Source organism: Hippocampus zosterae, chromosome 13, assembly GCF_025434085.1.
Source record: "Hippocampus zosterae strain Florida chromosome 13, ASM2543408v3, whole genome shotgun sequence".
NCBI lineage: Eukaryota > Metazoa > Chordata > Actinopteri > Syngnathiformes > Syngnathidae > Hippocampus > Hippocampus zosterae.
In genome coordinates, this window is record NC_067463.1 from 10757386 (window position 1) to 10774601 (window position 17216).

The window sequence follows — 17216 nt, forward strand, 5'->3', positions numbered from 1 at the left end:
AGGTCTGAAGAAATATGAGGACATGACGACTGAAATTATGGAGAGTCTATGTTTCTGACTTATAACTTCTCCTGTGTTTGTCAAAGAAAGCTGAAAACTCAAACCTAGTATATCATGATAAGAAGTAGTAACCTGTTGTAAGAATGAAGTGGATCTCTCACTCCATTCATGGTCTCCAGAGGGTTCAGTCAGGTCACTTGGTGTCTGCAACATAACATTACGGTGTCAACATATTCAGCATTCTTCATTCTGACCAGTTAAGAAATGAATAAACATTAATTATCATTGAACATTGCTCACGGGAGCGTTTGGGATGAATATACCACACTATAGAAAGTTAACACTGTTCAGTTCTGTGGAACAGCAATATGGGGACATTCGAACACAGGCTCTCCAGAGTTAGGTTAAGACAAAAGTCATGTCACCTGAAACACACTCAGGTTTTTCAGGTCTGAAGAAATATGAGGACATGACGACTGAAATCATGGAGAGTCCATGTTTCTGATTTATAACTTCTCCTGTGTTTGTCAAAGAAAGCTGAAAACTCAAACCTAGTATATCATGATAAGAAGTAGTAACCTGTTGTAAGGATGAAGTGGATCTCTCACTCCATTCTTGGTTTCCAGAGGGTTCAGTCAGGTACCTGTCACTTGATGTCTGCAACATAACAACATTACGGTGTCAAGAGTTTCAGCATTCATCATTCTGACCAGTTAAGAAATGAATAAACATTATTTCTCATTGAACATTGCTCACAGGAGAGTTTGGGAATAATGTACAACACTATAGTAAGTTAACACTGTTCAGCTCTGAGTAACAGCAATATGGGGACATTCGAACACAGGCTCTCCAGAGTTAGGTTAAGACAAAAGTCATGACACCTGAAACACACTCAGGTTTTTCAGGTCTAAAGAAATATGAGGACATGACGACTGAAATCATGGAGAGTCCATGTTTCTGATTTATAACTTCTGCTGTGTTTGTCAAAGAAAGCTGAAAACTCAAACCTAGTATATCATGATAAGAAGTAGTAACCTGTTGTAAGGATGAAGTGTATCTATCATTCCATTCATGGTCTCCAGAGGGTTCAGTCAAGTCACTTGGTGTCTGCAACATAACATTACGGTGTCAAAATATTCAGCATTTTTCATTTTGACCAGTTAAGAAATGAATAAATATTAATTATCATTGAACATTGCTCACGGAAGAGTTTGGGATGAATATACCACACTATAGAAAGTTAACACTGTTCAGTTCTGTGGTACAGCAATATGGGGACATTCGAACACAGGCTCTCCAGATGTTAGGTAAAGGCAAAAGTCATGTCACCTGAAACACACTCGGGGTTTTCAGGTCTAAAGAAATATGAGGACATGACGACTGAAATCATGGAAAGTCCATGTTTCTGATTTATAACTTCTCCTGTGTTTGTCAAAGAACATTGAAAATTCAAACCTAGTATATCATGATAAGAAGTAGTAACCTGTTGTAAGGATGAAGTGGATCTCTCACTCCATTCATGGTCTCCAGAGGGTTCAGTCAGGTCACTTGGTGTCTGCAACATAACATTACGGTGTCAAAATATTCAGCATTCTTCATTCTGACCATTTAAGAAATGAATAAACATTAATTATCATTGAACATTGCTCACGGGAGAGTTTGGGATGAATATACCACACTATAGAAAGTTAACACTGTTCAGTTCTGTGGAACAGCAATATGGGGACATTCGAACACAGGCTCTCCAGAGTTAGGTTAAGACAAAAGTCATGTCACCTGAAACACACTCAGGTTTTTCAGGTCTCAAGAAATATGAGGACATGACGACTGAAATCATGGAGTGTCTATGTTTCTGACTTATAACTTCTCCTGTGTTTGTCAAAGAAAGCTGAAAACTCAAACATAGTATATCATGATAAGAAGTAGTAACCTGTTGTAAGAATGAAGTGGATATCTCACTCCATTCATGGTCTCCAGAGGGTTCAGTCAGGTCACTCTGTGTCTGCAACATAACATTACGGTGTCAAAATATTCAGCATTCTTCATTTTGACCAGTTAAGAAATGAATAAATATTAATTATCATTGAACATTGCTCACGGGAGAGTTTGGGATGAATATACCACACTATAGAAAGTTAACACTGTTCAGTTCTGTGGAACAGCAATATGGGGACATTCGAACACAGGCTCTCCAGAGTTAGGTTAAGACAAAAGTCATGTCACCTGAAACACACTCAGGTTTTTCAGGTCTCAAGAAATATGAGGACATGACGACTGAAATCATGGAGAGTCTATGTTTCTGACTTATAACTTCTCCTGTGTTTGTCAAAGAAAGCTGAAAACTCAAACATAGTATATCATGATAAGAAGTAGTAACCTGTTGTAAGAATGAAGTGGATATCTCACTCCATTCATGGTCTCCAGAGGGTTCAGTCAGGTCACTTGGTGTCTGCAACATAACATTACGGTGTCAAAATATTCAGCATTCTTCATTCTGACCAGTTAAGAAATGAATAAATATTAATTATCATTGAACATTGCTCACGGGAGAGTTTGGGATGAATATACCACACTATAGAAAGTTAACACTGTTCAGTTCTGTGGAACAGCAATATGGGGACATTCGAACACAGGCTCTCCAGAGTTAGGTTAAGACAAAAGTCATGTCACCTGAAACACACTCAGGTTTTTCAGGTCTGAAGAAATATGAGGACATGACGACTGAAATCATGGAGAGTCTGTTTCTGATTTAGAACTTCTCCTGTGTTTGTCAAAGAAAGCTGAAAACTCAAACCTAGTATATCATGATAAGAAGTAGTAACCTGTTGTAAGGATGAAGTGGATCTCTCACTCCATTCATGGTCTCCAGGGGGTTCAGTCAGGTCACTCGGTGTCTGCAACATAACATTACGGTGTCAAAATATTCAGCATTCTTCATTCTGACCAGTTAAGAAATGAATAAATATTAATTATCATTGAACATTGCTCACAGGAGAGTTTGGGAATAATGTACCACACTATAGAAAGTTAACACTGTTCTGCTCTGTGGAACAGCAATATGGGGACATTTAGACACAGCCTCTCCAGAGTTAGGTTAAGACAAAAGTCATGTCACCTGAAACACACTCAGGTTTTTCAGGTCTAAAGAAATATGAGGACATGACGACTGAAATCATGGAGAGTCCATGTTTCTGATTTATAACTTCTCCTGTGTTTGTCAAAGAAAGCTGAAAACTCAAACCTAGTATATCATGATAAGAAGTAGTAACCTGTTGTAAGGATGAAGTGGGTCTCTCACTCCATTCTTGGTTTCCAGAGGGTTCAGTCAGGTACCTGTCACTTGATGTCTGCAACATAACATTACGGTGTCAAAAGTTTCAGCATTCTTCATTCTGACCAGTTAAGAAATGAATAAACATTATTTCTCATTGAACATTGCCCACAGGAGAGTTCGAGAATAATGTACCACACTATAGTAAGTTAACACTGTTCAGCTCTGAGTAACAGCAATATGGGGACATTCGAATACAGGCTCTCCAGAGTTAGGTTAAGACAAAAGTCATGACACCTGAAACACACTCAGGTTTTTCAGGTCTAAAGAAATATGAGGACATGACGACTGAAATCATGGAGAGTCCATGTTTCTGATTTATAACTTCTCCTGTGTTTGTCAAAGAAAGCTGAAAACTCAAACCTAGTATATCATGACAAGAAGTAGTAACCTGTTGTAAGGATGAAGTGTATCTATCATTCCATTCATGGTCTCCAGAGGGTTCAGTCAGGTCACTTGGTGTCTGCAACATAACATTACGGTGTCAAAATATTCAGCATTCTTCATTCTGACCATTTAAGAAATGAATAAACATTAATTATCATTGAACATTGCTCACGGGAGAGTTTGGGATGAATATACCACACTATAGAAAGTTAACACTGTTCAGTTCTGTGGAACAGCAATATGGGGACATTCGAACACAGGCTCTCCAGAGTTAGGTTAAGACAAAAGTCATGTCACCTGAAACACACTCAGGTTTTTCAGGTCTCAAGAAATATGAGGACATGACGACTGAAATCATGGAGAGTCTATGTTTCTGACTTATAACTTCTCCTGTGTTTGTCAAAGAAAGCTGAAAACTCAAACCTAGTATATCATGATAAGAAGTAGTAACCTGTTGTAAGAATGAAGTGGATATCTCACTCCATTCATGGTCTCCAGAGGGTTCAGTCAGGTCACTTGGTGTCTGCAACATAACATTACGGTGTCAAAATATTCAGCATTCTTCATTCTGACCAGTTAAGAAATGAATAAATATTAATTATCATTGAACATTGCTCACGGGAGAGTTTGGGATGAATATACCACACTATAGAAAGTTAACACTGTTCAGTTCTGTGGAACAGCAATATGGGGACATTCGAACACAGGCTCTCCAGAGTTAGGTTAAGACAAAAGTCATGTCACCTGAAACACACTCAGGTTTTTCAGGTCTCAAGAAATATGAGGACATGACGACTGAAATCATGGAGAGTCTATGTTTCTGACTTATAGCTTCACCTGTGTTTGTCAAAGAAAGCTGAAAACTCAAACCTAGTATATCATGATAAGAAGTAGTAACCTGTTGTAAGAATGAAGTGGATATCTCACTCCATTCATGGTCTCCAGAGGGTTCAGTCAGGTCACTCTGTGTCTGCAACATAACATTACGGTGTCAAAATATTCAGCATTCTTCATTTTGACCAGTTAAGAAATGAATAAATATTAATTATCATTGAACATTGCTCACGGGAGAGTTTGGGATGAATATACCACACTATAGAAAGTTAACACTGTTCAGTTCTGTGGAACAGCAATATGGGGACATTCGAACACAGGCTCTCCAGAGTTAGGTTAAGACAAAAGTCATGTCACCTGAAACACACTCAGGTTTTTCAGGTCTCAAGAAATATGAGGACATGACGACTGAAATCATGGAGAGTCTATGTTTCTGACTTATAACTTCTCCTGTGTTTGTCAAAGAAAGCTGAAAACTCAAACCTAGTATATCATGATAAGAAGTAGTAACCTGTTGTAAGAATGAAGTGGATATCTCACTCCATTCATGGTCTCCAGGGGGTTCAGTCAGGTCACTTGGTGTCTGCAACATAACATTACGGTGTCAAAATATTCAGCATTCTTCATTCTGACCAGTTAAGAAATGAATAAATATTAATTATCATTGAACATTGCTCACGGGAGAGTTTGGGATGAATATACCACACTATAGAAAGTTAACACTGTTCAGTTCTGTGGAACAGCAATATGGGGACATTCGAACACAGGCTCTCCAGAGTTAGGTTAAGACAAAAGTCATGTCACCTGAAACACACTCAGGTTTTTCAGGTCTCAAGAAATATGAGGACATGACGACTGAAATCATGGAGTGTCTATGTTTCTGACTTATAACTTCTCCTGTGTTTGTCAAAGAAAGCTGAAAACTCAAACATAGTATATCATGATAAGAAGTAGTAACCTGTTGTAAGAATGAAGTGGATATCTCACTCCATTCATGGTCTCCAGAGGGTTCAGTCAGGTCACTTGGTGTCTGCAACATAACATTACGGTGTCAAAATATTCAGCATTCTTCATTCTGACCAGTTAAGAAATGAATAAATATTAATTATCATTGAACATTGCTCACGGGAGAGTTTGGGATGAATATACCACACTATAGAAAGTTAACACTGTTCAGTTCTGTGGAACAGCAATATGGGGACATTCGAACACAGGCTCTCCAGAGTTAGGTTAAGACAAAAGTCATGTCACCTGAAACACACTCAGGTTTTTCAGGTCTCAAGAAATATGAGGACATGACGACTGAAATCATGGAGAGTCTATGTTTCTGACTTATAACTTCTCCTGTGTTTGTCAAAGAAAGCTGAAAACTCAAACCTAGTATATCATGATAAGAAGTAGTAACCTGTTGTAAGAATGAAGTGGATATCTCACTCCATTCATGGTCTCCAGAGGGTTCAGTCAGGTCACTTGGTGTCTGCAACATAACATTACGGTGTCAAAATATTCAGCATTCTTCATTCTGACCATTTAAGAAATGAATAAACATTAATTATCATTGAACATTGCTCACGGGAGAGTTTGGGATGAATATACCACACTATAGAAAGTTAACACTGTTCAGTTCTGTGGTACAGCAATATGGGGACATTCGAACGCAGGCTCACCAGATGTTAGGTTAAGGCAAAAGTCATGTCACCTGAAACACACTCGGGTTTTTCAGGTCTAAAGAAATATGAGGACATGACGACTGAAATCATGGAGAGTCCATGTTTCTGATTTATAACTTCTCCTGTGTTTGTCAAAGAAAGCTGAAAACTCAAACCTAGTATATCATGATAAGAAGTAGTAACCTTTTGTAAGGATGAAGTGGATCTCTCACTCCCTTCTTGGTCTCCAGAAGGTTCAGTCAAGATCCCGTCACTTGGTGTCTGCAACATAACACCATTACGGTGCCATTACGGGACATTCGAACACAGGCTCTCCAGTGTTAAGTCCAGACAAAAGTCATTTCACCTGATCACACTCAGGTTTTTCAGCAACATTACAGTATCAGTAATATTCTAAAAAGTATTCTACAGTAACTGGGAAGTATGAGGGCATGACTGAAATCATGAAAATCAACATTATAGCAACCATAGAGTGTCAGAAATATGTCGTAGTTACATGACTTTTGAATAAATTAAACTTCATACACAGCACAAGCCGGCTCTTTATGGTAGTTACCACTGTACAGCTCTTATAGCTAACAATTTCAGGACAACAGACATGACTGAGTTCAAATAATAAAGACAACACCCGAAACATATTCTTTCAGACTAAAACAATGTAATGACTGAAAAATAATTCCGGTGACCATTCGTTGTTTTCAACTAAGTAGAGACTTTTGATGGGCAGTACAAATTGCTGATAAAAATGTGGATTTGTCAAACAGCTACCACAGCCTTCTTCAATCAGGTGAAATAAGCATTATGAAGGAAGTTTAAAGGCATCTAATTTTCCTCGACTATTACGGATGGTATGCGTTTTTATGAATTGTGATATTTGGTGAAGCACAATATTTTAACAGAAGCCGAATAATTTCTATTTCTATTTTTTCATTCCAAGATATTCCTAGTTCTACATGGCAATACAATATTCTCAATAATTGAATGATAATGGCTGCTAAACATTTTCTTCAAAAGTACTTCAATTATTTTTGCTCCAATATGATCAATGGCATAAAAAATATGCTGTTTATTGTGACATTTTTGGGGTAAATACAATGTACGAATAAAATCTGTCACTGTGACAGGCTTTGGTTGCAGCTCTTGTCATGTGCTTGCGGTAGCCATAAGAATTAGATAGCAGGTAGATTGATAGCATACCTTTATAATCATTGATCCACTGGGCTTTCAAACAAGGCTTGTTGACTCCAGATAAAAGGAGCAGCCTCAGATTCAGGGCTCAGTCTGGTTCTTCTTTGTGACATTATCACCACCAGTAAACATCTACAATGGAAAGTGAGAAGAAGTCAGCCAGACAAGCAAGCACAATATTATGGCAGCACTTATTTTGGCTCAAAAAGTACTGAGCCAAAGGAATATTATTTTCTTCCTCAAAAATACAAAAATTCATTTCATCAAACATTTGCTGGTCAGACTAATAGATTCGGGCAAACCATTTGTCAGGCAGATAACAATGTAAAATTAAAATAGAGTAACACAATATTGTCTTGACCAAATGTACCAACAAAGCTGAATTTTGCTATAATTTCATTGCAAACGTTTGTTTGTTTTTTTTCATTGAAACGGTGTACAATTGAATCAGCACAAGAATAAACAGTGTAAATACACCGGGCTTAGCGTAAATGCTAGAAGTGCCTGGCCCACTTTCATTAGGCTACCTGTACTAACTAATTTAAATTAACTGCAATCGAATAAAACAAATACTGCACTGAAATAAACATATGGTACCAAAACCAAGTTCCACAGACTGTGTTGTTAAAGATTTAGAAAAGTTTTCCAGAACCTTGCCTGCAGGACATGTCCACATTACTTTTACTGGAAGCTTATTAGCATGCTAACGATCGAGCTAGCTAGCTAGCTAGCTGTCTTATTGAATTATATTACCTTTGGTGGGCACTGTTAAACACGGTTATATTGAACAACTTCTATGTTACGGTAAGATAAACGAAAAGGAATTGCTTACCCGATGGTCATCCACGCGTGGTCGTGTTTGAGAGTAGGATTGTCTGGCTGCTTCACATGTTGGATTTTGTGTGACTGCTAATTGATGTGACTTATCAGGACGAGGGCGGGGAAAATGTGTGAGTCAGTCCGAAAAAGATGACATTTGAGGTCCTGCACAATGACGTCACTGAAAGTGTGTTAAAAGTGTGTTAAGTACCGAAGTTGGCCACTAGTTTTCCAAATGAAAAGTGAGTCGGAAGTTAAACACACTTAAACACACAATTTCTGAAAATTGTGCTCTTTCAGGACATCACTTATTTTTGGTGTGGGAGTATCCTCGTGAGCTCTAGAGTAGTGTAGACTGCGTGGAAATATGAGGACGCGAAAAATGTCCTCATTTTTCCACAGGTCCTCATTGTGAAGGTGTGTTATCATAAAATTGTCCTGAGATGTCATGAATACAAACGCACACACACACACACACACACACACACACACACGCACACACACCAGTGGATGCACACGCATGCATAAACATGCTTGCTTTCTCACACATGCATGCCCACACATTTTCTGCGCTGAGTGTCATTTTGTCTACTTCCTCATCTATTTATTTATTTATTTATTTTTTGCTGTATGTTTCGAGGCGTTTTTTTGCACACATTTGACCAGGAAAGTGAAAGGGACCCTCTGAAGTTGTCTGCCTTTGACGCTTTGAATTTTAGAAAACCACTTCAATTTATAGGGGACTATAGCGTGAGCCATGTGCTGCAGGCTGCAGGCACTGTATATAAAAGCAACGGACTACGCAGTCTTCCTGTCTGGTATTTTCTTTTCAGATGTGCGTGCACTTCATCTGCCTTCTCCATTTGACTCTAATCCATCTCAGTGAGAGGATGTATAAAAACCTCTTCCACATTTTATTTATTTATTTATTTGCATGACGACTCTAAGTATGATTAATGATGCCGCAGTTGAAGCTTTGGCGACTGTTATGTGTCTTGCTAGCTTTCTTTTCTCTTATTCTTTCTCGTGTTATTATGGCTACAATAATTGTGACTCTGTGATTTCATTGTTGTCTGTGATCTCGTCTCTTCTCTCCGCTCACTACTGTGCACAGCGATAAATGATATGAGGTCATATTTGGAAATGTCCTTACATAATGTGGCAATGCATGGCTATATTGTCAACATGCCGCCACCAAATGACCCGCAGCCTCCTGTGGGCTTAACTGTCATCTATTGCTCAGTATGCTTATTACAGCCCATACAGTACTGCACAATGCAGACACAACGGCACACTAACACACACCTCTTTATTCCCACCTGTCACGTGTGTGTGTGTGTGTGTGTGTGTGTGTGTGTGTGTGTGTGTGTGCGTGCGTGCGTGCGTGCGTGTGTGTGTCACAGTGTCATGAATATATGATGCTATTTTTAATGGTGTGTTTTTACCTTTTTGCGGGTAAATTGTTTCACTGGAATAACTCCACCTTGCCATCGAACACAGAGCATGACCATTTTGCCGGATATGCCATTGTGGCTGCAAACTACTTTTAATTCATTAATCAATTTCCCGTTTACTGTAGTGAATAGCAACGACCATGACAGATTGTTTACCAGCGCGATCCTAAAGCTTCCCGTTGTAAACAGTTACAGTTTACAAAAGGGACAACTGCGCATCAATTTATGCTCCAAAAGATGCAGCATTTTTCTCAATCGTTATTTGAGTGAGAAAATATTTTTGTAGTGGCCTTTCAGGGGTAGATTTTTAATGAGGATCTGTACAGTACAGGTTGAGCTCCCAATTTTGTTCCATTGATATCAACAACAAAATATTGCTTTTGCAGGAAGGTCAGTATCTTTGTCGTCTGTGGAGGAGGTCAGTCTCATGGCAAAAGGATTCAGCAGGATATTAGCATCACAACGTCATGCATCTGACAACTGGGAAATGTAGTATTCTATGCGCGCCGATTATAATGATTGTTATTATTTGTTTTTTTAAATACTCCCGGCGCAGGTAGTGTACGTCTGGACAGTCTGACACATTCAGGCTGAGTCAGAAACGGAAAGCGGAGATGGTACAACTGTGACGCTTACGTGACCCGCAGAGTCAGGCCGGGACACACGATTGCAAATGCACATTCACGCATCAGGTTGACAAAAATCCCACAAGACACGGCACTGACTCGCATTGGTGTTCTACTTGCCTTGCAGAGAGCAGCCTCACTGTCTGACATGTTAGCGGTATTTGAGCTTTGAAGGGGATTTAGAGTCTGGGCAGGCAGGTGGTCTTGGATTAAAGCGTGGAGAAAAAGTGTTTTTGCACCCAGACACACTCATGTACGGAGAAGCGCAAGGATGTCAGTGAAGGTGGTGGAATGAGAAGGAAAACTATGCACGTCCTGGGATCAGACTAGGAGGAGGTTGCCATGGTTACCATTTGAGGAGGCGAGGAGGACGGCGGGGCTCGAAAAACTATACTTGGCTATATGCCCACCCGTTATTTTGGAACCCGGTATTAGTTACGGCATTGGAAAAACAATCTGTTTGAGATTGCTGACAAATTACCTTCATTAGAGTGCATCACTTTAAATCTCCACAAATTGAATTACATGCCGATGCCATATTAACAACGCCTATACATTTCTCCACAGCGTTTAACGTCACGGGCATTATGCATGAAGCGCAAATGTTGGGTACGCTGTGTAACCTTCAGAGCATATGTGGCGTAGCCAGTCTGAAATGCACCGCTTGTTGCATGTCAAAAATGACATGTTCCAAAAGGAGGGAGAATTGGGAGAGAGTGACATCCTCCAGCCAAACATTAATAATGTAACACATTTCAAAGCCGTTTCCCACTGGGAAAAACAGCATTATTTTACCTGTGGCTTGTCTGACAGGCTGCTCCAAAGCTGACAGAATTGTATTCTGGGACCGCACGGGAGTGTGTTGGTGTTTCTGAATGTGAGAGATCTGTCATTGCTTCATAAGTACAGCTTGGTGATGCTGGCAAAGAATGTGACGCTTGACTGTAGCACCGGCTAGACACACATGCACCCGCGCACACGGTCTCCTTTTCATACCCCTGCCAATCACAATACCTGCAGTGCTTCCTCTGCAGTTATGTTTTTTTTGCTCCTATTTGACATGCAGCACTCCATTTGTCCATTTCCAAACAACACAGCACCACATCAGGGAGGTAATAAAGCAGAAACATGGATAATAGCATTGGAGGTATGCGCTCGATGGGTGTGGGAGAGCCAGGGCACGGTCAGCTTAACCACATTTTTATTCTGGTGCAACATACAGTAAATATCCTGTCTGCTGTCAAATGACTTTCCTGGAGTCCCAAAGGGCCCGCGGATCCTGAGTATAATCACATTGCCCCCTTCCGTTGGTTATTTTTCACCAACTGCGCTCTGTTTTTATGTTTTTGCAACTGTTGTGTCCTCACACTTTAATGTCTCCCAGTGTGAGGATTGCAACTTAATTTGTTTTCAGAATCTGTCACAGTAGATGTTTGATTTTAACCTTGGGAGATGGTTTAAGGCTTCACAAAAGAATGATGCCAATCGTGCGTTTATTGCAGTTTTGTGGATAGTTTGACCTGGATGTATCCATCTTTGTAACATAACGTTGTTGCAATTGAAAAAAAATGTAGCGTAAAGCAGTGGGACGATGAGGTCGATAGAATAGTAAATACATGCAATATAACTAATTTGGGGTTAAATTTCACCCAATTTCTATGGTGAAAAAGGATCGACCCACAAAAAATGGGTTATTCCATTTTAACCCAAATTTTAGGGTTCATGAATAAAATGAATATATTTATTCTCAAAGCTTTGCAGCATTTTAAGAACTACTCTATGTCACACTGAATAATGATGCAGTGGCATCATTTTAGCTAACATTTAGCTAACCATTTTTGGGGGGATTTGTGCAATTTGAATAAGCATGTTAAATGTTATGTTGAAACCAATTTTGAGGTAGGTATTTCAAGAATAAAACACAGTTACGTTTTTGCATGAGCACCTTCAGCCTCTGTCGGATGCTCGGTTGCATTTTTTCCCAGCTTATGCTATTGTCCCGAATTCAAAACGTTATTTTCAGATACAGTTGCTACATAATACTGCTTTAATGGTGCCATATAAACAGTAGTTACAACACAAAGAGCAAGGATACAAAGTGTATAAAACAGCGGGACATAAAGCTCCTGGTAATTCCACCAGTGGAGGGAAACAAGTAATGGGTGTCGACTTGTGTTACACGTCTCCTTGCTAACAATGTCTGAATGCATTCCATTACACTGGTGTTGCCCTGCTCATTATAAAGTGAAGCATTGAGTGTCTATTTTCGAAAGATCAGTGAATGGACAAATATTTGTGTTGCTTTTCTGTAATTGTCTATTCTATACTTGCTCTATTCATTTCTGGGGCGCCATTAGAAAAAAAAAGATCATTGAAGGTTGTGGTTTGATTTGAAGGGTTTTGTTTGGAATTGTTGGATCAGGGAATGTAATATGGCAACTTCTGTCCTCACAAATGCCTCTTTTCACTGGGCGCAGAACCAATACGAGTTTGTCTTTTCATTGGCAAAAGATGACATCACATACTACAGTTTTGTTAAGTTGCTGACTCGTTCGAAGGAGGCAGGGTCATTTTACAAATTATCCTTTTTGAAGACCAGATTGAGCAACAGAGTTTGAAAACTGGAAAGAGAGCGGGTTTGTGTTACATTTAACGGAAGATCATTCCAGAGGGAAGGGCTGACAACAGAAAAAGGCTCTTTCCCCTCTGAGGCTCTGCTTAGTCCTTAGCACCTCCAGTAGTATCTGACCTGAGTCACCGGGTAGATGCATAGGGGTGGAGGAATTCAAAGAGAGAACCTGGGGGGAGGCCGTTTAGAGATTTGAAAAAGAAATGAAACTATCTTAAAATGAATTCAAAAATGTGCTGGAATCCAATGAAGTGAAACGAGAATTGGTATTATGTGCTCCTCCTCTGAGCTCCAGTTAGGAGGCGAGTGGCAGCATTTTGGAACAAGTGCAGATGCTTGCGGGAGGAACCGGCTGACAGCAAAATAAAGTGCATTACAATAATCTAGTTGAGATGTAACGGCATGGGTTACTGTTTCAAAGTGCTGCTGAGAAAGGAAGGGCTTTCATTTAGCCAGCTGCCTAAAATGAAAGAAGATGGACTAAACAACAGCACCAATTTGCCGGTTCAATTTAAAATCTAAGTTCTAGACTGTTGAGTTGAGGTAAGAGGCGTTGGGGCCCAGGTCAACAGGGTGGGATGTTTTATAGATGAACCATAAATGTCAAATACATTACAAACGATAAGACAAATATTCAATTACAAGCATTGGCGTGTTACATGGTACGAGTGACTCAAGAGTCTATCAGCCCACTCTTACTTTTATACACGCACACACACACAATATATATGTTTCCGGATTTTTAGCTTGTGATCGCGTGATAGATGGAGGCCCAATTGCCCTGAAACATATAGTGTTTTATAACAATACCTAATAATGTTTATAAAACCACATGCACCACACTGGATGACATGCTGTATTTTCTGCAATTTCAGGGCACACATAAAAGCATTAAATGTTCTCAAAAACCGACAGTGTGCCTTATAGTCCAATGCACCTTCTATATGGCGACGCTCCTGCCATTTCGGGTTTTTTTACTTTTCGCCATGCTTGTTACCTTACTGTTTATCTTGTTACCTTACTGTTTATTGTGTATGCTCCATGTACAGCACTTTGTATGCAGCAATGGCTGTTTGAAAGTGCTCTATAAATACTGTTGACTTGACTTGTTGACTTGAATATTCTGATTTCTTGAACGTTGTATTTTAAATGTTCTGTAAAATGCATTGTTACAGCTGCAACGGTTGTGAAATTTCATCAAATCATTAGTCAGTTACGTTCATGTGAGGAAGCGAGGCAGAGACAGAGTGAAGGGAGGCCTGCCAATCTAGTGCTCCATCTAGTGGATGCATAACGTAACTGCAGCCACTATTGTATCTTCTATCCTATGTGCCTTATAATGCGGTGCGCCCTATATATGAAAACAGTTTTAAAAATAGGGCATTGAAGGTGCTCCTTATACGCCAAAGCTCCTTATAGTGGGGAAAATACGATAAAAAGTGCCCTGAGTTCATGGGCGCTTCCGTGAATAGTGGCGATCGAGACTCACACACTTTCCAGTGGAAAAGAAGCAAAAGCTACTATATAATCACTCGACTCCATTCTCTGTGTTTAGCATGTCCATACTGTGTTCTATTTAAATGTTGATTCCAGAGACTCTCAGGCAACTCTTTCTACTCATGAGGATTAGCTCCGTGCTCACACGTACGCTGTAATTATTTAGTTCTTCAACACATCTGCAGTCGTGCGGGCGCACGCTTGCAAACTGACACCGACACGCACACTCACAAATATTTATTCCATTTTGAATCTGCTTCGCCCCTCACCACACACACCCACGCACACACACACACACACACACACACACGTGCATCAAACATGGGCACACTTGCACGCACAAACACACGTTCCATCAGCAGCTCCGTCAGCCTCATCAAATCATTAGTCAGTTACGTTCATGTGAGGAAGCGAGGCAGAGACGGAGTGAAGGGAGGCCTGCCAAGCAAAGTGAAAAACATCACAGATGATAACAACAGCAGCACCCATTGCAGAAGCGCGGCTCTGTCTTCGCCTGTCTGCCACAGCACAGCTTTGTTGCTAGTTTGTTTGTATGTGTTGCAGGGAAGAAAGCCAGCAGGCAAGGCTGTATCCAGGCCACTGCCTTGTTTTGATGTGGTCATGCTAATTAAAAAAAGAGGGAGATTTTCTGCCAACACCAGGCAAAGCATGGGAGAAACAGACAAAGCTGTTTCCACTGTTAAACGAATGTTGAAAAAAGGCGGATTCGCATGTGCACATGAAATTCATCACAAGGGCAAAACACGACTCATGAATTTTTGCTGGATGAACGCATTAGGAGGTGAGGAGTGTGTTGGCTTTGGGGGGCGTTGGAGGTGCTTGGGACATCAGGGAGTCTTTTTTGGCTATGACTCAGACAAATGGCTCAGACTGAAGTGTGACGTCAGCACAAGCTTGACTAAAGGGAAGGAGGGAAGGAGGAGGCGGTGGGGGGAACTGTAGATGATGCTCCGGGGGAGATTTGGAAAGCAAAAGCTGCTAAGGAGGACACGCTGTGGTCCGGAAAGAAAGTGGGAATAGGAAGTCGGGCAAACATATCTGGGTACGGAAGTTGAGTTTAAGACTGATAAACAGACAGATGGAATGAGAGACAAAGATGAGGGACGAGAGAAGAATAATTCTCTGGCAGGAAGGATAAAGGCAAAGGCAGTGAGAGAAATTGGTTTATGATCTTGGCTTAGACAGCATGTGGAGAAGAGAGAGATGAAGGAAGATGGTGCAGACAAAAATAGAGAAGGAAGCAGTGATAACAGAGTGATGGAGCAAGCAGGAAAGATTATGTCAAATCTTTGCTCTATACTCTCTAATTAAAATAGTAGTCAAAATCCTTCAGTGTTTTATGACTCAGCCGAGAAAGTTCGAGGACCTGAGCTGTCAAGAAGCAGAAATAAACATTCTCACGTGCATTCAAATGTTCTCTCTTTTTGCTCTCTTCAAAGCTATTTGCACCTTCTATTTCTTCTGCATTATTTGCTGATTTAACCCTCGTAGTCCACCGTTTGCGATAAATGCAAAATTATGTCTTTGAATCAAAGGCAAAGGCATTCGGAAAAACACGAGAGAGCTGAAACGTATGGGGGGGTTCTAAAATGGCCGAAATTTCATGACGTCACTGGCTGATAATTCTCAGGCATTGCAGCAATAATAAAAAAGGTTTTGATTCCGTAATCTTCACAATTTACATATTTTGCACCATAGAGACCCATTATAATTAATATTTTTGAATGCATCGTAAACCTAATGTGTAAACATGCATTTCACGCGATTTTTACGTCAATCGCTTTGTTTTCACCTGGACAGACGTATGCATGCCACATTGTTGAGTTGAGGTCATTCCAATTGTGCAACTTTTAGGTGGCGCCAGAGGATCGCAAATGAGTTTGCCTTTTTGCAGGAGGCTTCAAACCAATGCATTTTACATGAACACGTCCGGTCGGGATTGTTAGTAGGGCTTGGTTGGGACCTCCAGACGACAATTTTTTTTTCCTATTGCAAAAAATAAAGAATAAAAAATCCCAAAGAACTATGCTAACTTTGCTAGCATAAAGTTCCACAACTGCAGCGCTAAAATCGATGAAATGTGTATATCCATATGAAAAGCTAAAATAATAATAATAACAATGTACAGTGGCTATGTTCACACTGCAGCTCAGTTCAGATTTTTTCCCCCTTTTGTGACATGCATCAGATTTTTTTCACGCCATATAAACAGTACAATTCCATTTTTTTAATCTGACCCAGGCCTCTTTCATATGTGGATATAAAATGCATACGTATGCAATGCGTCTGTAGTATGATCTGTAAAGGTTAAAATAAGATATTTTTGAGGTAGAGGCAGAGGCCATACGATTTTCTTAAAATCAACCGTAAAGTTAAAATGAATATGAATTTATTTTTTCATCCAACAAGAAATATGTTACATTTAGCACCAATAGTTATCAAACTAGTGGGAAAAAGCTCAACAGGTTGATGCAATCGCTTCCATCATAACTACAGAAGCATTTGTTCAGCTTGCATGTCGTTAAATAATAGTCCCCCCCGCCCCCACTTGTGCGGACTAATCATTTGAGTCCAATCAGTCGGTCTTTTCAGCCAACTTGCAATGGTGTGTGCCTCCCCGCCAACGCCACCGTACACATACGCAGTTAGACACGCGCAGACTGCAACTTGCACTGGTGACAGGTGACCGATGATGAAGGCACCGGGGCAAGAAATTAAAAAGCAGAGATGCGAGACAAAATAAGGGAGGGTGAGCGGCGT

At 40.1% G+C, this 17216-nt stretch overlaps 2 protein-coding genes across 19 annotated transcripts in view; one reads left to right on the top strand and one right to left on the bottom strand.

Moving 5' to 3' along the window:
* Nucleotides 1-17216, top strand: part of adgrl3.1 (adhesion G protein-coupled receptor L3.1) — a 164511-nt gene that overhangs the window by 64838 nt on the left and 82457 nt on the right. The gene's annotated exons all lie outside the window — the stretch shown is intronic.
* LOC127613524 (uncharacterized) lies at nucleotides 369-7770 on the bottom strand. The gene is made up of 10 exons (XM_052084603.1): nucleotides 7420-7770; nucleotides 6406-6483; nucleotides 5958-6029; nucleotides 5511-5582; nucleotides 4617-4688; nucleotides 4170-4241; nucleotides 3723-3794; nucleotides 2378-2449; nucleotides 1484-1555; nucleotides 369-657 (listed from the first exon to the last, which is right to left on the bottom strand). The coding sequence occupies exons 1-10, from the start codon at nucleotides 7429-7431 to the stop codon at nucleotides 400-402; spliced, it is 852 nt and encodes a 283-aa protein (XP_051940563.1). The 5' UTR covers nucleotides 7432-7770; the 3' UTR covers nucleotides 369-399.